The 21521-nt window shown below is 40.8% G+C and overlaps 1 protein-coding gene across 2 annotated transcripts in view; it reads left to right on the top strand.

Annotated features, from left to right (window-relative positions):
* Positions 1-21521, top strand: part of dst (dystonin) — a 100636-nt gene that overhangs the window by 43443 nt on the left and 35672 nt on the right. Inside the window, exons 37-57 of one of the 2 annotated variants that reach the window (XM_052081217.1) lie at positions 4114-4260; positions 5430-5518; positions 5606-5714; positions 6220-13023; positions 13115-13261; positions 13718-13933; positions 14007-14150; positions 14642-14878; positions 15426-15578; positions 15700-15933; positions 16037-16309; positions 17355-17903; positions 18085-18261; positions 18481-18604; positions 18699-18907; positions 19348-19665; positions 19745-19911; positions 20011-20167; positions 20331-20457; positions 20592-20642; positions 21139-21374. In XM_052081217.1, the coding sequence (XP_051937177.1) occupies positions 4114-4260; positions 5430-5518; positions 5606-5714; positions 6220-13023; positions 13115-13261; positions 13718-13933; positions 14007-14150; positions 14642-14878; positions 15426-15578; positions 15700-15933; positions 16037-16309; positions 17355-17903; positions 18085-18261; positions 18481-18604; positions 18699-18907; positions 19348-19665; positions 19745-19911; positions 20011-20167; positions 20331-20457; positions 20592-20642; positions 21139-21374 (10668 nt within the window). The remainder of the gene's footprint in view (positions 1-4113; positions 4261-5429; positions 5519-5605; positions 5715-6219; positions 13024-13114; positions 13262-13717; positions 13934-14006; positions 14151-14641; positions 14879-15425; positions 15579-15699; positions 15934-16036; positions 16310-17354; positions 17904-18084; positions 18262-18480; positions 18605-18698; positions 18908-19347; positions 19666-19744; positions 19912-20010; positions 20168-20330; positions 20458-20591; positions 20643-21138; positions 21375-21521) is intronic. The other variant, XM_052081219.1, reaches the window with a different exon arrangement.

Below are 21521 nucleotides of genomic sequence, written 5' to 3'. Positions count from 1 at the left end.
ATTTGTGGCTTCACAGTTGCAGAAGAAAGCAGATGAGTCAAAGCAGGTAAATGCTGACTTGGAACATACTTTGAAGAATACAAGGGAGAAACACGACCAAGTGCTGATCGAAGTAGACAGAAAAGATCAACAAATTGAAATTCTTAAGTCTCAGGTTGAAGCCGCTCAATCACAGGTCCGAATTATTGAGGCTGAGCTCAATGCGAAATCCCAGAACTCCCATGAGCTTCAAGTAAAACTGCAGGACCATAATGAGCACGTGAAGACCTTAAATGAACAAAACTGCACGTTCAGCTGCAGTGTCGTAAACTACCAGAGAGAAATAACAGCGCTGAAATCTGATCTTAAGTCTGCGTTAGCTGCGAAGGAGCTAGCGGAGCAGAAGGTCCACATGCAAAGTGCTGCGATTGACGATTTGCACACAATGTTGAAAAACAAAAATGCAGAAATTCAGAAGGGATCTTCTGTGATAAACAAACATCTCAGCAAAGTGAAAGCATTGGAAGATGAGCTTTGTAAATATGAGCATATAGTCAAGGGACCAGCAAGGAGCTCAGACATAATGGCAGGGAATTTAAAGCAGGAGGTACTTGCTCTTCAGATGGAGAAAAAAGCTGCAGAGAAAAATGTCGAAAACTTGAGTGCTAAAGTTTCAGAGTTGAGCTCATCTATGCAGAAACTAAAAGAGGAATTAACTAAAGAGAGCAGAGAAAGAAAAAACAAAGAATCTACAATAATGCAGCTTGAACGTGAGCTTCGGAGAAATAAAACGTCAGTAGACGTAGAGTCTCACTCAGATGACTCCCAATCAAATCTCCAACATGAAAATGTGGTCCTTAGGAGAGAGAAAAACGAGACCCTAGAGAAAAGTATCTCATTGGAATCGGAAATCATACTGTTGAAGGAAAAGCTGCAGCGTAACAACGCTGAAGCTGATAGAATGCAAAAAGAAAATTCTCTGCTCAGGGTGAGGACGCAGCTGATGGAGGAACAAGTTGGGAAGTGCAAGAGAATGCTCGAGGAATTAAAAACTAAGCTGGAACTTCAGAGGCAAGGCTATGAAAGGCATCTGATGTTAGTGCAGAAGGAAATGGAAAAGAAAGTGATGTTAGCGCAGTCGGAAATAACAAGTGAGAGAGATGTGTCACAAAAGCTTTCGCGTGGGGCAGAATTAGAAAACATGCTCACAGAGTATCTCAAAGAAGAGATTCAAGTATTGAAATCGGCCCCACGAAATACATCAGAATCAAAGCAGCCAGTGGAGAGCAGAATGGACATATTGGAGCTAGAAAAAAATAAGCGAGACCAAGATTTACTAAAGGTAAGATTGCAAACTGCTCAACTTGAAGAGGACAAACTCAAACTATACTCAAGGGTGAATGCTTCACAAAGCAACGAGCATTCAATACAATTCCGAAGAGATGTCGCTTGTAAAGTGACGCCAAAGGAAGCAAGCTCTCATCCTATGCAAATCGACTCAAACACCAAAGAGATTCCAACTCATCAGGGGGTTATAACGGAGAAGGAAAACCAGAGGTTTTGGAAACAGGACGTCATCGAAGGCGGTCATCAATATATGAAAAGCTCAGAGACTGTTAACCTGAAGACAGCTATTCAGAAAGAGGAGCCACAAAGCAGCAAGGAGGAGATTCTACAAATGAAAAGCTCATCAGAGGTATGGGATGAAGTCTTTGTGTCACACAGACACCAGTCAATTCATCTCTAAAATATTGTATTCTTTCGTAGTCATTTCTAATCAGAGGGCGATCTCATTTCCAATCCACAGATGGCAACATTGCAGAAAGAAGACATTCTTAAAGAGTTCAAACCAGATGAAATGAAAGTCATTCCGAGTGAGACGACTTTGACGAGTTCAATTTCTCAAAATCTCACATTCCCAGAACAAGACTATACGACTGAACTGTATCACATGTACTTAGGTCAAAGTTTGGTCCCAAAAACACAGGGATACATGACCCCATGTGCACCCACAGAGTCCCAGAGAGAAAAACACAGCATCCTTCCGACAAGAACTTTTTATCTGAAAGAATCTCCTGAAGCAAGAGTGAAAAGTGCTCCAGAAAGTAGGGACAGTTTTAACTTGTGGAATCCAACCGCACTCAATCTCACTGACCTGCAAAAAAGCAGGACTATTGAAATCCTAATCAAATATAAGCTCTTGGATGAAGAGATTTTCCATAAATTAGAAATGGGGCTGACCACAATAGACAAAGTGCAAGCATCACTTGCGCCCTATGTCGGCAAACCAACTGCCATTGTTGGAGTTTATGTAGAGTCGAGTAAGAAAAAGGCTTCTTTCTTAGAGGCAGCTGAGATGGGTTTCTTGGCAAAGATGCATGCTGTGGAGTTTCTGCAAACTCAGGCAGTGACAGGAAGCCTCACTGATCTGACCACTGGCCAGATATACTCCCTGAGTGAGGCTCTTGAGAGAGGAATTTTTGATTCAAGCTTAAAAGATAAACTAATGGAGGCTGAGAAAGCTTTCTATGGCTATATGCATGCTGGCAAAAGGCTGTCTGTGTTCCAGGCGATGGAGGAGAGTATTCTTGAGCGATACAAAGGCAAGAAGATCCTTGAAGTACAGATAGCCACCGGTGGAGTGATTAACCCAGAGGGTGGTTTCAGAATGCCGCCTAGTGTTGCTATTGATCACGGCTTTCTAAACAAGGAGACTCTTCAAGTTCTGTATGATCCTGTTCGCAATCCCAAAGGTTTTCACAACCCATATACTGGACAGAAAGCATACTACTGTGAAATACTCAAAGCGTGTCTGTATGACATTGACGGCGGTGTGCTTCTCCTTCCAATTGGGGACAGGCATCTTACCAATAGCTCTCCCACAAGTTCTCACCGGGTGTCTGTTATCAGCAGCAGTCGTGGCACAGAGATGTCTGCCCATGAAGCCTTCAAGAAGAAACACATTGACAAGCAGACATATCTCTTTCTGTCAAAGCAGGAGAGCGAATGGCATGAGACGTCTGTAGAGGATGGCAGTGGAGGTTTGCGTCACATCCTCACCGATGTCAAAAATGGCAGAAAGCTTTGTCTAGAGTCTGCTGTGAGTCAAAGGTTTCTTGAAGCCTCCGAGCTAGAACGGTACAGGAATGGCCTTCTTAGTATCTACGAGATTGCTGACATCATATTCTCAAGAATGGTTGTTGTGGAGGATGTAAACAGCCCCATTGCTGGTCTTTGGGACCTCGCACAGAAGAAGAGGTTGTCTGTCTTTCATGGATTTCAACAAGGCTTTACTGACGGGACGACTGCCATAAGATTGCTGGAGGCCCAGGCCTGCACCGGAGGCATTTGTGACCCCTTCTCCGGGGAGAAACTTACAGTCAATGATGCACTCAGTAAAGGTCTTTTAAATGAGAAGTTCGTTCAGAAACTACAGCAATTTGAGCAGGTGTTCAATGGCATCACTCACCCTAAGACTGCAAAGTCTGTCTCGATCACTCAGGCAATCCAGGAAAATCTTTTGCCCAAAGATGTCGGCACTCGCTGTATAGAGTTTCAGCTCCTGACCGGTGGTTTGATAAACCCTGACACTCACGACCGAGTCTCGCTGGAGGAAGTCCTTCAGAGGGGCCTTGTTGACAAAGCCACAGCCTCAGCCATCAAAGACGAGAAGTCCCACATCAAAAATATCACTTGTCCAAAGACCAAGAGACGTCTCACATTCAAAGAAGCGCTCAACAGAAGTGTTTATGACTGCCACACAGGTTTAAGATTACTAGAGGCCGATAAAGATCAAGGTTTTGGAGTGTTATCAACTTTGCATCACAGAAAGTTGAAATAAAAATTTGCGGGCATTCTTGTTAAAAATTGAATACTGGAAATATGATTTATTTTGGTTCAGTGTGTGTAGCTATATTATTTTTGTATGCTTGAATAACATTTACTTCAACATGCTGTGCTTGCCTTCAATTTATGTTGTGATTGCTTTATTGACAAAGGTTGAAACCTTTTTTTCCCAATAGATGCCTGGTTTGGGTCTGGTCTTCAACTCTCAGTTAGTGATTGAGGAAACTGATATTTAACAGTTAACTTTTTTTTTAGATATTCTCATACCCCTACCTGTTCTGATTCCAGAGATCGGTGGATGAAGAGAAGCGAGAGCATGGTGATAAAGTTAGCAAACTATTAGCTTGGATGTCTAATGTGAAAAAGAAATCGAGCAGTGAGGGAAACACTTTGAAAGATAGTAATGCCAACACAGATGCTTCACATAACTCCCAGGTAATAATATGTATTTGCTTTGTTGTTGTTGTCGTGATTTTATGAAAACAATATTTTGCTCTGAAGATTTTTGTTCGTATCCCATAAGACATTGCCTGTCACGTGTGCTTTTTAATAAAAGAGCATCTTTCTGATCTACTTATTCAATGTATTTTACACTATAAAAGGATATGTTGTTAATCACATCAAGTGCTCAGTCGGATACAACTTCCTCTTACTGTTGCACAAGCACCCACGTTTTCAGACCAGACCGACTTGAAATGAACTAATTCACTGACTTTACAGACACCATTTATTCCCCTTTGTAAAATCAAGTAATTACATTCAAAATTTCAATCTGTAATACCAAGAACCAATTTGAATGGCTTTAAGACAAATGCCAGTGTCTTCATACAGTACTTTACATATTACAATGAAGTTCTATGGTTAGGCATAATTGTATTCATACTGTTAGTTATGATGATAGAAAACAATTGGTCTCAAAGCATTGGCCGCGTTTTCATTCCGTCGAAAAATAACTCATCGTATATTTCAGTCAAGGCACACAAATGAGCAGATATTTTGCTCTATTTATATTCAAAATATCACACAATTGCAGATATAATTGTTAGTTATTCTTTAAATTTTAAGTAGTACATCATATTGCCTAAAATTAATAACACTTTTCATGTTTCAAAGGCTTTACTATTATATTGCACCATTATTGTGTTGTATTCATTATTTTGCCCAAATGTTCATATTATACTTTTCACCACAATAAATAATGGCTATACACTGACTGACCAAAATATTAAGTACACAATATATTGGGATCTTAAAAAACATTTATGTTAAAGATGCTGCCTGGTACAATAATAAGTCACAACAATAACTTTTGATTGACAGACAGTGAGGTATTAGATTAACAATGTGGTAATACAGTATGTATATGTGTGTGTGTGTGTGTGTGTGTGTATATATATATATATATATATATATATATATATATATATATATATATATATATATATACAGTATATAATTTTAATCCTAGTAACAGCATTTATTCCTTGTGTTAGATATCATTGGCTTGTGCAAGTATACCTAATGTTATGGCCTGTTAGTGAATTGCTTACATGATTTGTACTGTATTGATAAAACTATTGACAAATGATTGTTTGATGCTGTAGGTCTCCATAGAAGAAATGGTTACTAAGAAAGAGCAGATCGCAGAAGCGGTGAGGGCCACAGAAATGATGCTGAACAAACACAGTGAAAAGTAAGTCTGGCAGTCACATAATTGAGACATCTACAACACAGTATATGTGCATTATCTGGACTTCGAGCATCATTTTTTGACTTACAGGATGTCAGAAGAGGAGAGAGAAAAAGTCCAGGAGCAGTTGAAGGACCTCAGCCAGGCTTACAGTGACATTTCCCAGCATTGTTCTGATCAGCCCACACATGGAGATGAGGTTGGAAGTTTTGCTTTTATTTAATGGAATGCTTTTGTATTTTACAGTGGCCTCAAAAGGAGTGCTGTTCGATGGTTCATTGCATGTTAATCCTTTCTCCTTCTTCTTTGTAGCAGTTGTTTGCTGTTTGTACTGATACCTTTCTTATTACTGTGCTGCATCATTCACGAGTGTTTTCAATTGAAAATAAACAAAATTATATTTCCAACCAGATCATCTGAATATGCTGTAAACATGCTTTGCCAATTTGTGCTTCATATGCTGATATTCGACTTCAATGTGTGATGTGACTAACAAACACCTTCTGCATCAAGTCAAAGCATGGTTACTTCCACTATAAGCTGACAGCCTGACACACTCTTGTTGCATCGCTGATGCAGTGTTGAACTCATGCACGTGATTTTTAACATGTTGGCCGACTGGTGAGTACATATTTGCCTTTATTTTGAATACATAATTTCCGTAATTATCAGTTCAACAATAATGGTTTTCTTTTTTTTCATAGGATGTGAAATCCACCAGTAGAATTGACTCTGTTTGGACCCAGGCAATGGACGGCCTGAATAATGACATTATTGGGCTCCTCCTTCCGACCCCCGACCTCTCTCAGTCTGGGCCTCATCTGTCCTGGGATGATATTCACGAACAAGATGCTCCTTACAAATCAATTGGGAATCATATTCAGGAGTTAAACAGGGAGAACAAGTGCATAAAGGATTCAGATGTGACCTCTGTGTCCATCGGTGACATCGTAGCGGCAGCGAGGGACGCATCCAGGATGGATGACATTGTTGTGAAGATGATAGAGGTCAAGCAAGTCAGTGATGGACTGAACGTATCCTACTCAGGAGATACAGTGAGCCTTAAGACGGCATTTCAAGAAGGCTTGATTCCCGCTTCTGTTTACATTAACATTCTTCAAAGGCATAAGACCTGCCAGGAAATGATGCATGACCATTCTACTGCAAATGAGTCACATTTAGAAGTGATGCACATCAATAGGCTCATAGGGGAGTGCATAAGCGGGAATAAATTGCACACACCTGAAAGAGCTGTTCACACTATGACATTTGTCCATGATGGAAACGGAATATTAACGCTGAATCCCACTGAGGTTAATGTTGCTGGCCCAACAGAAAAGCAGGATTCAAGTGTAACAGAAGGAGTTAATTCATCCTCTGGCAATTTACACCATGGGGATGGACTAATGGTGGATGCTGAGGTTCAGTGTGATTTGATGAGTTGTAGCAGTATGCTCATCGTACTTGGGAACAGTCATCAGTTCATAGGCCTCGTGATGCCTCGGCCGAATGAATCCCAATTTACTCCCTCTTCGTCAGAGTACTATGAGCATCGCATCACTGATGTGCGTGGCAGCAGGCTGCTCAGCCGTGGAGAGAAATTAACAGCTTTTTACATTCCAGAAGATTCTGAGCTCGTGGATATCAATTGTGCGGTACAAAACGGTTACATTGACGTTTACATGGCAGACATCTTAAAGTCCATCGAAATCCCAGATGAGTTTCTTGATCTTGATCAACTTAATGAAAAGTTTTCATCCTGGCTGATGTATAGAAAACTCAGAGTAGATGGATTGAACCACGATGGAGATGTGTTTACTCCTACAGAGACAAAGGAGCTGTTTATGTCCTACCTGATGATAAACACCTTCATCGATCGGAAGTCGCAACAACGGGTTTTAATACTCGACAAGCAGTTAATGAAAATAATCCATTTTTTTCTTGAAGATTCTGTATTTGATGACACCGCCCAACACAATATGGTGCCTTTGACTGTTAATGTTAAAGATATTTCAGAGCAGATGGACTTCAAGGTGCCATTCATAAGTGAGAAAGCAGAGGAGATGGTGGTTAACGCAAAGAATTACAAAATGAGTCCTCATCATTCAGTTCCCTCATTCGATGGGGTACTTGAGAACAACATGTATGCAAATGATGATCTAAGAATTGATTTTGTGGATGGAAGCACAGAGGCTGTTGTGTTCTCCCAAGGCACAACCGACTACAAAACACTTGACGCTAGTTTATACATTGCCGATAGTGATGATTCACAATTTGAAGAAAATAGTATTTTCAATGAAGAAAAGGGCATTTTGAATGACACACCTGTGTATGAGCTGCCGGGAACAACTGAAGAGACCGTTTTGGACCTGTTTGCAAACCAAGATATAAAAGAGGAAAACGCCATGTTGCCTAGTCCATCCCTCTTTGATATAGACACTGTTATATCAGAAGGAAAGTGCAACCAGCCTTACCCAGATGACAATCTTGATTCTCTAAATGTGAACAAAGCCAAAGAAACATCCAATTCATCCAAGAGGAAGTCTTCTCCCCTGATAGAGGACGATAATCAAGTTTCAGTATTAGATAATGAGACAGGAGGAAATGCAACAGAGATAAGTGATGTTCATCATTCCCTTTCATTACTTTGCGGTCATGAGCCTTTGCCGCTGTCACCCATCTTTAGGGAGGAGGTTTCTCCCGAATGGGTCCTTCAATTGGAAGAATCAGCTTCACTCTCCAATGTCACCAACTCACTGAATGGAGTCAGTAACTTGCTGGCAGACGAGCAGGATGAGTACGGTGAAACGGCTGCTTCATCTGGCTCACTCATTCCATGCAGCCGTATCGCTCAAGAAAGTCACAGCGAGTCATCTATTGGTGCTAATCAATGTGACAAAGTTAACTCAATGCTCACTGAGAATGAGTTCTTCAAAGCTGGAAATGTGACAAAATGTGAATTGGGAAAATCATCACTTTGGGTTGCCGCTGTTGTCGGCCCTGAGATAAGTTCTTCATCACTTGGAGATGCACGCAATGGTTTAGATGTACAAGGTGACCCTGTCAAAAAAGAAGATGGGGACAGACTCCAGCTGGTCTTTTTTCCTTCAGAGAGTGGTTATGCTCTTGAACCCGAACCTGGCAACTCTGATCTCCTCAGTGAAAGAGTTTCGCAACAGTTCAATGCATCATCTGTTCGATCTGTTGTACGTGATACATGTACACCCAAAAATCATTATAATGATGAAAGGTGTAATATAGAGGTTGACTATTGTTTGCCAGCGTCGGCCAGTGATCATCTGGAACACACATGGACTGGTTTGAGGTGCAGTCCAGTACACCCAGAAGAAAGCAAAACAGCCGTTTCTGAGGAGAACTATCAGTCATCATGTGAGGAGTGGGTGGGCGAAACAAGTCAACAGAATATTATGGTTCAATCATTTTCAAGCCCACCCCCTTCACCAGACTCCACCCAAAAAAATGTGATTGGAGTGAAACACAAAGGCCATATACTTTCCGATCAAAATGTGCTGGATGTAGACAGAAATCGTCAAGTAGTTACCAATATTTTGTCACTAAGCAATGCACTGATTTCAAACTCTGAAAAACCTTTTGTCAATCACCACGAGGACCTGATGAATAAAACTTGTAACGGAAATGATTGTGAAAGTGCCACCAATACAAGTCCGTCTGATACCCCAGCTACAAATACTGAAGAGGACTTGGGCGTTCAAATTAAGTCATATATCCAAAGTAGCGATGAAGACAATGTTGATGCTATAATTGGAAATGTTGGAGTGGAGTCTGACAAGCTAACTAGAAGAGGTGAAGAGTGGTTTGATGCCGTAACCGGAAATGTTCAAGAGGAGTCTTATATCCCAAGCAGATATGAAGAGAATGTTTGTGCCGCTTATGGAAATGTTGAAATGGAATCTAACAACCTAACGAGAAGTGATGAAGAGTGGTGTCATGTGCCTCCTCTAAAAGATGAAGACAACTCTTTTTCTCAAAATAAAGAGTACCCTTGTGTGCCACCTGGAGATGATGAAGAGTGGTCTTGGCACCCGCCTAAAAAACTGGATGTTGATGATGATGCTCCAACAGTGGAAGATGATGAAAACATTGATGCTCAAACAAAAAAATATAAAGATACGTCTATGGATCTGCCTGGAAAAGATGAAAATGAGACTGGTGACTCGCTTATAAAACATGACGATAGATTTGATACTGTAACTGGAAACGCCGAAAATGAGTGCAATACCTTTGCTAAAATCGATGGAAAAGGTTTTGTTGCCCCAGTAACAAAACATGGAGAGCGGTCTTATGACTCAACTGGAAAGGTTGAAGAGGAGTTTGAAATACCAACCACAAAAGATAAAAAGTATTCTGATGCTCTAGCAGTCAAAGATGAAGAGAGCTCTGATGGCTTGGATACAAAAGTGAAGCAAGAACTTAACAGTTTAGTTGGGGAAAATGGGCACATTTCGGACAAAACCGGACAACACCAAGATGGAAAAGCTCATAAAATGCAGCCGTGTTTTTTGACTGTAGATGAAGTAATTGGAAATGATCATGTACCAACCAGAAAAGAGGTTGGAGAATCAAAGTCCACAACTGAGAGAAATGAAGAGTCGTCTAGTTCTAAAACTGAAAAAGATGACGAGAAGTTCACTATCCTAGCTATAAGATTTGAAGAAGACTTCAGTACCCAGCAACAAAAAGAGGAACAGGGTTCTGATGTCTCATTGATGAAAGATAAAAATGGGTCAAATGACCCCACTAAAAGATTTCCCAGACACGACCCATGTGGAAAAAATGAAGGCAGCTGTTTTCATACAATTAGGAAACATGAAGAGGTGCCTGATTCTCCAACGACAAGAGATGAAGATGGGTCCCAGGTCTCACTTATAAAAAATGAATGTGGTTCTTGTATGCCACCTGTAAAAGATGAAGAGTGGTCTTTTGTCCCACTTCAGAAAGCAGAAGATGCCTTGCTCATCAAAGATCAAGAAGGATGTAATGACACAATTGGAAAAACCGACTCTGATCACCGAACTAGAAGCGATAAAGAATACTGTGAGGGTTCATCTCCGGATGAAACAGATGAGATCGAAGAGTTTGATGTTCTACCTGTAATAAACTATGAAAATGAGTCTTCCTCAATAATAAGAGATGAAGAGGGATCTAATTGCACAACTGTAAAGGTTAAAGAATATGAGAGCCTAACTAAAAAAGGTCAAGCAGATTCTCACACACAAACTGGAAAGGCAGAAGAGGATTGTCATGCTCCAACTGGAAACTGTCAATCATACACCCCAACTAGAAAAGTTCATGGCAACTCTGATGCCCCATCAGCAAAAGATGAAAAGTGGTCTGATGCCGCAATAATGAAAGATGAAGTTTCTGATACAATGACTGAGAACATTGATACCCCGATTAGCAGAGATAAAAAAGATTCTGATGCCCCATATGGAAAGCATGAAGAGAACAGTGTTGCTCCGACAAGAAAATATGAAAATGTGTCTGAGGCCTGTCTGTCAAAAGATAAACAGAGGCCTGATGACTCACGTGTAAAAGTTGAAGGGGAAAAGGAGTCTGATCCCTTAACTCGAAGAGACAAAAAAGACTCTGGCGCACATTCTGGAAACCAAAAGGACAACTCTGTTGCTCCAACACAAATAGATCAAGAGAAGTCCGTTGCCCAACCCGTATCTTGTAAAGAACAACCAAAAAGCCCACCTGTAAAAGATGAAGACCGGTGTGAAGCCACAACTACAAAAGCTGAGGAAGGGTCTCATACCTCAAGTGAAAACATTTCCAAGGAATCCTGTACCCCAAATAAAAGAGAAAAGCACTCTGTACCATCTTCAAAAGATGAAGAGGATTGCATAGCTCAAAACAGAACACCTAAAGAAGATTCTGATGAAGATGTGTCTTTCCCACAGCGAAAAGATCATGAGAACTATTTGACACAATCTGGAAAAGATCAAGTGGAGCCCGATGGCTTGCCTGTGAAATGTGAAAAGGATGCTGAGGCCTCACTTGAAGCAGAGTATTGTGCCACAACAAGAGTTCAAGAGCGCGATACCCAAACTGCAAAAGTGTGTTCTCATACCGTATTTAGAAAATCTAACAATGATTATGATGCTCCAAGTATAAAAGATGATGAAGAGTCTAATGCCTCAAATGGAATACAAAAACCGGGGTCTGAAGTGTCATTTTTAAAAGATGATGAAGCATCTGAAACGCTACCTGAAAGCATTGAAAAGGAGTACAGCACCCTGACTAGAAAAAATGAACTAGACTCTGAAAACGTTAAAGAAGGCTCGGCTACCCCACTTGGAAAAGATCAAGAAGATTCTATTACTCCAACAGAAGAGAAAAATGAGTCTCAAGGTAGAACGCTCATAAGATATGAAAAGGAATCTGATGCCTCAATCATAAATGACATAATAGAGTATACAGACATAACTCAAGATCAAGAGTGTGATATCCGAACTGAAGCCCATGAATATTGGTGTCATACCCCATCTAGAAAAGATAGGTCAGATGTCTCACTCTCAAAGGATGAAGAGAAGTCTGTAACAACAGCTGGAAGTATCAAAACTAGGACCCTGACTACACAAAATGAACAAAACTCTGAAAACGCTGAAGGCTCTGATACCCCACCTGGAAACGATCATGGGAATTCTTCTACTCCAACCAGAGAAGGTGAAGTGGTGTCTGATGTTGATGTTAAAAATGAAGACTTTAATACCCTGACTGGGAACATTGAAGTATTCCATATTCCAACCAAAATAGATGAAGTAGACTCTCAAACCGCACCTGGAAAAGATGAAGAGCGTTCTGAACAGTTGTCTAATGCCTCACCAATGAGGGATGAGGAGAGTTCTCATGACCTAACTGGAAAAGTTGTCGAGGAGTCCAAAACACTCTCTCGAAGAAATGATGATGCCTCTGATGCACCACTTGGAAAAAATAAAAAGGACTCTGATGCTCTACCTGAAAATGATGAACATGACTCTGAAGCACCACCTGAAAAAATTGAACAAGGATGTGATCCCTCCCAAATAAATGTTGAAGAGGAGTTGAAGATTCCAACAAGAGATGCAGACTCTGATATCTTACCTTCAGAAAATGACACAATGTCTGAATCCACATTTGTAAAAGATGAGGCGAACTCTCCAACTGGAAAAAATGGAAAGCAGTTTGATAGTGAAGATGTCGCTTGCACACAGCCGGACAAAGATGAATCAAACCCAGAATTCCCAACAGGAAAAGAGAACGAGGAAGCAAATGCTTCAACTATACAACTGCAGCTTCTGGAGGTACTTAGAAATGTTTCCTCAGGCCAAAACCTCTCAATGGTCCAGGAAGTGATGGAAAGGGACACTCTCGGGGGTGACACTCCCACTCTGGAATGTATCAAGGAGGAGAGCTCAGATGATGAATTGTTGGCAGGACTGTCTCCTAAACTCTCGGCCGACATCATGAAGATCAAGAATCAGGTAAATCAACCACTTTTTGGGTAAAAATGACACCCAGTTCTTCTCTGTTTGCCTTTGAAACATCTTATGCACGTCTACTGTTTTCCAACAGCTCTTCTCGACACAGGATTACCTCGAGTGTGTTGGGAGACTCCAAGATCACGCTGATGTTTTAGATGACGTAAGAAAAGACCTTTCAATTGGGGAACCAACTGGCACCAACATGGAGGAATTACAGATGCAAATAAATGAAATCCAGGTTAGAAAAATGAATGATATGACACATCAGTGAAGTCACAACATTATGTACTCCAGCACAGTCAGATCCAAATACAAGAATTACAATAATGATTACTTTGCATGTTGTCCAATAAAAAAGTGGGCATTTTGTCTTTTTTTTTAATTTAAACAATATGTTACTGGTCCGTTCTTATTGACAAGGAAGGTGGCGACTTGGGTTCAATCCTAAGCCTTGTCAGATGTCCTTGAGTAAGATACTGAACCTCCAGTTAAAGCACGATGAGTACCTGTAAAATATAAAAGCTGTATGAGTGAATGCCATTAACATTTACCCGAGTAACTGGTTCGTCGTAAAGGCGTCGTTTGTGATATGACTCTAGTACCAGATCTCATAAGATTGTGCAAGTGTACTTATAGTGTAGTTTGTGAAAGTACATGCATTTTAACTCTTTTTTTAAAATCTGCTTTTATCCAGTCATTGGAGTCCCAGGTTTCCTTCCTGGCTGGTGTTTTGACTGAAGATTTGGAAAAAGCCAAACTGCTCTTAAATGCTGCGAATGAGAACATTCCTACCCAAATCCGCCATGATCTGTCTTCGACCTATGTGGAATTACAGCACAATTTTACTGCAGTTTGCCACGAGTGTGCAGAAAGAACTCAGTCGTTGTTTCAAGCCATGGAAGACAGGAAAGTGAGTGTACCAAGTGCAGTACAAGAAACTGATTGTGATGTCGTTGTTATATTTGTTGTCGATGTGATTTCAGGCACATTTGGAATCAACATACCAAAAACATCTTGCTGATCTTGATATGTTAGTGGGCCTCATCCAAAACGAGCTCAATATGGCAGATGCAGATGTCAACGCATGTGATGTTGAAGCACTCAAAAGCTGCATGCAAAAAAACAAGGTATTTTCTCTTGGTCAATGAGTAAGGATCAAGACTAGCATTTGAATAGCGGAAAATAGTTTGAATTAACATCATTCCAGTTACAGACTGCATGCACATGGCACATTTTGTTTTAATCAGATCAGATTTTACTTGAATATTTGTTTCAGTATTATTAGTCATTTAAAGTAAATGTTTTTACGTCTTTCGACATGTCCGATCATGGGTTGTCAGAGCAAGTCACTCGCCTGATTTCTTCGGCACGGTTATTATTCAGCATGCCCTCCCTGATACAACACTACTTTTTTTTTTAATGCATCCAGAAATCCACGGTGATATTAAGATTAAGATTAAGAAAACCTTTATTAGTCTCGCAATGGAGAAATTCCTGATTCACAGCAGCAAAGTTATGAAAGGAAGAAGTATATTGTACACCGTAGGCAGGAAGATTCGCACAAACATTTTTGGAGGAAGCAAAACAGATACTTACTCTTTCTTTTTCATTATTCCAGGATGCTGAGACTCATCTTCATCATGTGGTTCAATTTAAATTAGAGGATGTCACATTTGCCATCCAGGGTTTTATAAGTGAGCACGCTCACTTGTTGAGTCCATCTCAGAGCAGCTGCCTCCTCAAGTGCCTCAGCAGCACTCAGAGAGCCTTCAGGGACCACGCGGAGCAACTTGTTGCCACAAGGTGTACCTTAGATGTCCTACTGGACACCAAGGAGAGGGAAGTCCAGAAGAAGGTCTGCCGATGGATATCTTGCTCAATATCACAGATGATGTAACATCTGTTTTGGCATGGCTCTTAGACTAAAATTCTAGTTGGTAATAGTTTACATAAAACCACCCAAATACTTGTTTCCATGTAGCATTTGTTTGTTTATAAACGTAGTTGACAAGAAACTAACGAATGTGGATTATACTATGATTCTGAAGTCCAGCAAAATTTGTCTTATTCAGTGTGTGATTGCATGTTCCAGTACTTGACCGGTGCTTTACACTAACCTCTGTGCCGATTGTGTTCTACAGGCCTACAGACACCTTTATACAATTAACCTTGGAAACGATACAATGCCTGGATTCTTTCCACAGTGATCTCATGCATTCACTCATTCGGTTTAATTTCTCTCTGTGCTTATTTTCTTCTGAAGACCAATGCACTGGCCGGCCAGCATGTTTACAGCATACAAGATCTTATGTCAACACGTCTTATGCATATTTTGAATGGTTTTGTCTTGTTTAAGCAGGTATTTTTAATAATCAGATGGCCTTGCCTTTTTTTGTCTACAGTGCATGTTGGAAAGGCACCAAGAGATTGCAGACAAGTTAGAGGAAGTGTGCGACGCTCTCACGTTGACTGAGAATCGTCTGATTGGTCACCAGCAGCAGGCTAACAATGCGGAGTGTGTTACAGACCTGCAGCAGTACCAGCAGGAGCATCAGGTTCGACAAACTTCTTGGCTTTACTTGGAATTTAGGAAATGCAATTCATTGTTATCTGTCAGGGTGAACTGAGCTTCATGCCCTGACGCCTTCTCTTACTTTACGCTCGTCTGATCTCAAGGCCTTGCAAAAGGAGGCCTTGACAAATGCCACTGCATTGAATGAGGTCATCACCGGGACTAAAAAGTTTTTGGAGGAAAATCGAGGAAAGCTGACGGCCGAGCAAACTGCTGACATTGAGACCAAGTTGGAAGAAGCGAAAAGTAAAGCCAAGCTTATCCAAAAGCAAGCTGAGGAGTCCAGGAAGGACTTGGAGAAGGTTGTTACCACTGCAATAAAACAGGAGAGTGAAAAGGTCAGCAAAAATTGGATCACCTTCATAAATCTGAAATGCACTGGAATGTAAACACAATTGTCCCGTTGTGTGGCTTTATTGCAATTTTTTAATGTCCATTCAGGCTGCAGCTGTTGAGCGTCTTGAGGAAAGCAAGAATAAAATAGAAGGTCTACTTCAGTGGATCTCAAACATTGGGGATAAAAATGGACAAACTATTGATGAAACAGACCTCATAAGCAAAGAGAATGGAAACCTGCCAGAGGAAACATTAGACAAGTTACAGAAAGGAGAGAAGGGTGACGCGAATGGAAACACCTTGCATCGAAGTGAAAGTGGTTTTGACGGGCAAAGCGACGCCTGCGTGGATGTTGACAAGCAATATGAACGAGTCAAGGTACGTTTGCTTTTATTGAACTTAATACACACTGATTTAACACGGCATCATTTGGCATAGCTGACTATGAACGTTTTGAACTTCACCACCACCTGCAACCACGTCAATTCATCAAGTGACGCTATACACACAAAACTACACTTTTCACGATTTTAAAGTCCTACGGGAAGTTTAGCAGAGGTATTTCTGAGATGTTCCAAGGAAATCAAAGTCTGAAATATTAATGGGAATATGGCATATTTATGGGAAGTTGTATGTTGAGCCTTCTCTGTCGCCGCCCCCACCCTCTGGAACGCTCTACCACAACACATCCGCAACTGTACTGACCCAATTCTTCAAATCATCCCTAAAAACTCACCTGTTCCGCTATGCTTTTAATACCTTTTAATCTCTTTTACCCATTTTTCTTTTGTTCATCTAAATGTGCTATTGTAAATTATGTTTGCTTGTTTTAAATGCACATTTTTATCCTGTGTTTTTATGCTCTTGTAAAGTGTCTTTGAGTGGGTTGAAAAGCGCTTTCAAATAACATGTATTATTATTATTATTATTATTAATATCCGATATAAATCCTTTCGGTGTTGTGTTCTTCATGCAGTTGATTCAAAGTAAGAGTTAATTTGCTTGCTTAAATTTATTATGATTGTACAAGTGTACATACTCATTATAATAACAGGAAAATAATATATTTGACTGTGTAGTCTGTGTGTGTTCAAATGTGGCAGTATCACCTCAATTAACCTGTCGTTAAAAAAAGGGGGGGGGAATCAAATGAAACTATTACATTTAGATTATTTTAACTAATCTGCGTTTTTTTTAATCTATACAGACGAACTTAACACAAATTTAAGCTTGTTATAATTGCGGTAAATTCCAATAAATGTATGATTTTTGAGAATTTTGCATCCCTAACTATCTGATAAAATAGGAGTCTTAAGTTGTAGTTTTTATGCTTTGGGCAGGGAGTGCCCAATATGGTTTCTTTATGTCGTTGATATCACATATGTTATGTAAATATGGCGTCATGTCTTTTGTGTTCGTGCAGGCTCGCCATCAGGAGATTCTTTCCCAGCAACAGGATTTGATCATGGCCACTCAGTCAGCCCAAGCTCTTTTGGACAAGCAAACCAATGTTCTGTCACCACAAGAAAAGGAAAAACTGCAGGAGAACATTCTGGAACTGAAGGGGCGCTACGACGCCTCCCTCTCCATAGCTGAGCAGCAGATGAGGCAGGTGCAGTGTGTCCAGGAGGAGCTAAAGAAGTTCCATGATGATTGCAAAGAGTTTGAAGCCTGGTTAACACAGGCTGAGGGAGAGGTGGAGCAGTTGGGCGCCTCAGCGGGTTCCCTAAAAATCCTTAATGATAAGCTGCTACGACAGAAGAGCTTTTCGGAGGATGTCATCTCTCACAAGGGCGACCTTCGTTTTATCACCATTTCGGGCCAGAAGGTTCTGGATGTGGCCAAAGGATGCGGAGTCACTGACCCAATGTCTAAAACTGGCCTGATGCAAGTGGATACTTCAGGAACCTGTTCTGTTGTCAAAGATAAACTGGATTCTGCAGCCAGTCGATATAAGACACTTCACTCTCAGGTATTTGATTGGAAAATATCATGGGTGTAATGAAATATATCTACCGAATGGTGGCAGCATTAGTCTCCCGAGCAAAATCTGTGCATGACCAGTCCACTTAAGACCAAAACCAAATTGCACACCTTCAGATATAGAAATTAAAGAACATCTTGTACTCAAATCATCATTACTTTGATTTCAGTGCCACCGTCTTGGCGAAAATCTCACTGATGTTGTCGGCAAGTATAAGAACTATGACGACTCCAGCACGGACCTACTTAACTGGCTTGCGAGTTCTGAGGAGGAGGCGAGGAAGCAGCAGTCAGAAGCCATCGCCGCTGAACCACAAATTCTGCAGATACAGCTGGAGGACACCAAGGCAAGAAACATTACAAATGTGATTTGCTATAAGCGTAATATTAAGTTCAGGTAAGACTAGCGGCTTCCTTGTCTTGTAAAGGCAAAATCTCTGATACAAATCCTCTATTGGGACTCTAGATAGTGTACCTGATATTGTGGCTCGTTTATTCCATGTTGTTAATATTTTTGATTCTGTCCTCCTCACGACATATTACAAACCTCATGTTGTGTTCCACAGGCTTTACAAGGTCAGATGAGCGGACATCAGACGGCTATTGACGCGCTACGCAAAACAACAGATTCTTTGATCTCATCTGATGGAAACCTGCTGAGCAACTTAGATGAGATCCAGGAGACAGTAGGTGAGAATCTACATGACATAATGGATGCTTTTTACATCATCATTTAGATAATTGAAGTTTTAATGACAACTGGATATGTATCTTTGTGCTGTAGATGACATAGTGGAGCGCTATGACAACTTGTCCAAGTCTGTGAGTGATCGCAATGAGAAACTGCAGATGACTTTGACTCGCTCCATGAGTGTTCAGGATGGACTGGATGAGATGATGGGATGGATGGAGGGCGTGGAGGCCAGCGTGAAAGAAAATGGAAAAATTCCACTCGACTCTGCATCCATCAGAGACATGTTGAGCAAAGAAACGGTATGTATTTTTGTGAGGACCGTACCTGCGCTGATTTTTAAAAATATTCATGTGTGCAGATCGCTACAGATGTGGTTTGCTAGTTGAACCTGGCTGTAAAAAAAGTTTTGCTCTGACCATTCAACGAGACCATAGTAAAATGCTGATGTCATTAAGGGCCCCTTGAGGCCAAATTCAAAATCTGATTTGTTCAAGGAGATGTCCCATTGATAACATTACAGTTGCATTTGTCAGTACTACTGATTCTGAAGACCCAGCGCAGATTAAATTGATATGACAACAAGTGTAGGCTGAAATTCAATTGGATAAAATAAAAATCAAACATGTAGATGAGTCAATGTAGATAAGAAAAACGCTGTGGCCAGTTAGCCAACTCTCATGCTCGTATTTTCCTATGTTTGAGTCCATTTCACAGTGTAGCATGTTCTGTGCTTTTAAAGGCCATCGAGCAGGACATAGCAAGTCGCCAGAGCAGCATCTCAGCCATGAAATCTAAAGTGAAGAAGTTTGTGGAAACGGCCGACGCCTCCTCAGCGGCACTCCTGCAGTCCAAGATGGATGCCCTCACCCACCGCTTCTCGGACGCTTGTGACAAACACAAGCAGAAAGTTTCACGTCTGGAACAGCTGAAAGACAAGGTGGAGCAGTTTGAGAAGGTCGCAGAAAATGTCCAGCAGTTCATTGTGAAGCGTTCACAAGATCTGCATGAGACTGACGGGCCGGGAAAAACCTTTGAAGAACTCTCTGAGCTAACGCAGGTGAGTGGGCTGCCAATAATGTACAGTTTAGCTGCTGTTACTGAAGCAAACAACAAAGTGTGTGTGTGTTTTTTTTAAGAAAACAAAGGCTGAGATGGTTGAACATGCCAGTAATTTGGAGAAGTTGCAGACCTTGTCCAAGGAGCTGTGCGAAATGAGCAAAGATGGTAACAGAGCACAGATCCAGAGCAAAATGGACAATCTCTCAAACATCTTCAGCACCTTCAAAGACACGCTCAAAGAAAAGTACTTTCCGTGTCATCATTTCCTAAATATTTGTGCTTTCAAAGGCGCACAGAGTAAATCAATGACACTTCATGACGACTGGTTTGGTTTATTCTGCAGGGAGGAGGAGGTATCATTCTGTCAGGACCTGTTAGGAGAATTCAGGTCTGCGGCCGGTGCTCTCAGCAAGTGGCTGGAAGTGACTAATGAGAAGGTGCCTGTGGTGCAGAAAAGTTGCAGCGCTAAAAGTTTGGAGAAGGACCTCCAAATAGTTTCTGTGAGTCACTGTATGCAGTTTTCAAATTAATGAATCCCAAAATCTTATTTATCATTGTCCAAACATAATATAAATAATGACGAATGGAGTGAAACCATTTTTTTTTCTGTCCACTTGCTATGAATCCGAAAGTACGTATTTTGATTGGTAATTTTTTCCATAGGAATTACTGGAAGAATGGACGTCTAAAGGCCCTGCTGTGCAGGACCTGAACAGCAGAGGATCTTCACTTTGCAGTCACCTTGCTATTCTCACATCCCCTGCCAAAGCCAAGATTCCTAACAAGACAGGTAAACACATCGTCTATTTGAATTATAAAAAAGGGATTTGGAAGAGCAGTGTCACTGTGCATGTTAATGCTGCATTGTGGCTAACTGGGGTATTCGTCTTTAACTTAAGCTTTGTCTTCACGTCTCTGTATTAGCACTTACTAATGGTGGTGGTCCAGCGAGCCATTCCTACCTAACCAATAAAGGTAATCAAGCGTGCATGAGAGTATTGCAACGCGGATGCAATTAACATTGGTGTTTTTGGCTGCATTGTAGTAGTTGATGAGATACTGAAATGTTACTGTGGGCATGCACTGTGATCAAATCTGGACTAACATGACTTAGTGTCATAATTTTGTGTACGTTGTCCAGCCGTTTGTTGTTGTTTTATGCCAGGAGAACCTTGGCATGAGCTTCTGAAGCGCTTTTGATTGTATTTCTAAATATTCATCCTAATAAGTATCCTAACCCCATTCTAAAAGGTAAGCTTAATTATCATTTGAGGTGAACTTTACCAGGTGTATTTCTTTATTCATCTTATTTCAAGCAGATAATAAAATCCCTAAGACACTAACTTTCATCTTTAAAAAAAAGTCCTGAAAATGTTTGGACCCATTTGCGTGTAATTGTGTCAGTCATTTGTGTTAATCTGCAAAATTGAGGAAATGGCATATTCATATTTTAATTGTTTGAATTCCTCAGAGCTGATGACAATTCAGCAAAATATGTCATTCGTCAATGAGGGCTATTCCTGTCTGGGTGACACTCTGAAGAGCCGAACAGCCGAGCTGAATCGATCGGTGCGGGAGCTGAAGGATGCCAAAAAGGAGACCGAAAACATGATGACATGGCTGGAGGATATGAAAAAGACGGCAGCTTCGTGGAAGAACGGTGCCACAGAGAAAGATGCAGTGAAAACACAACTTGAACAGCAGAAGGTGATGAGATAAGATGGTATCAAATATTCTTTAAGATGGCGCTTAAAGCTATTGACACTAAAATGTGCTGTGTAAATTTGCCAACTTGACAGCTTGTCTTTAAAATGCTGCAGAAAAGATTCACTCATGGATTTTATGAGCTTGGGT

This window comes from Hippocampus zosterae, chromosome 11 (assembly GCF_025434085.1).
Source record: "Hippocampus zosterae strain Florida chromosome 11, ASM2543408v3, whole genome shotgun sequence".
NCBI lineage: Eukaryota > Metazoa > Chordata > Actinopteri > Syngnathiformes > Syngnathidae > Hippocampus > Hippocampus zosterae.
The sequence above is the reverse complement of the archived record's forward strand: the minus strand, read 5'-3'. Positions and strand labels throughout refer to the sequence as shown.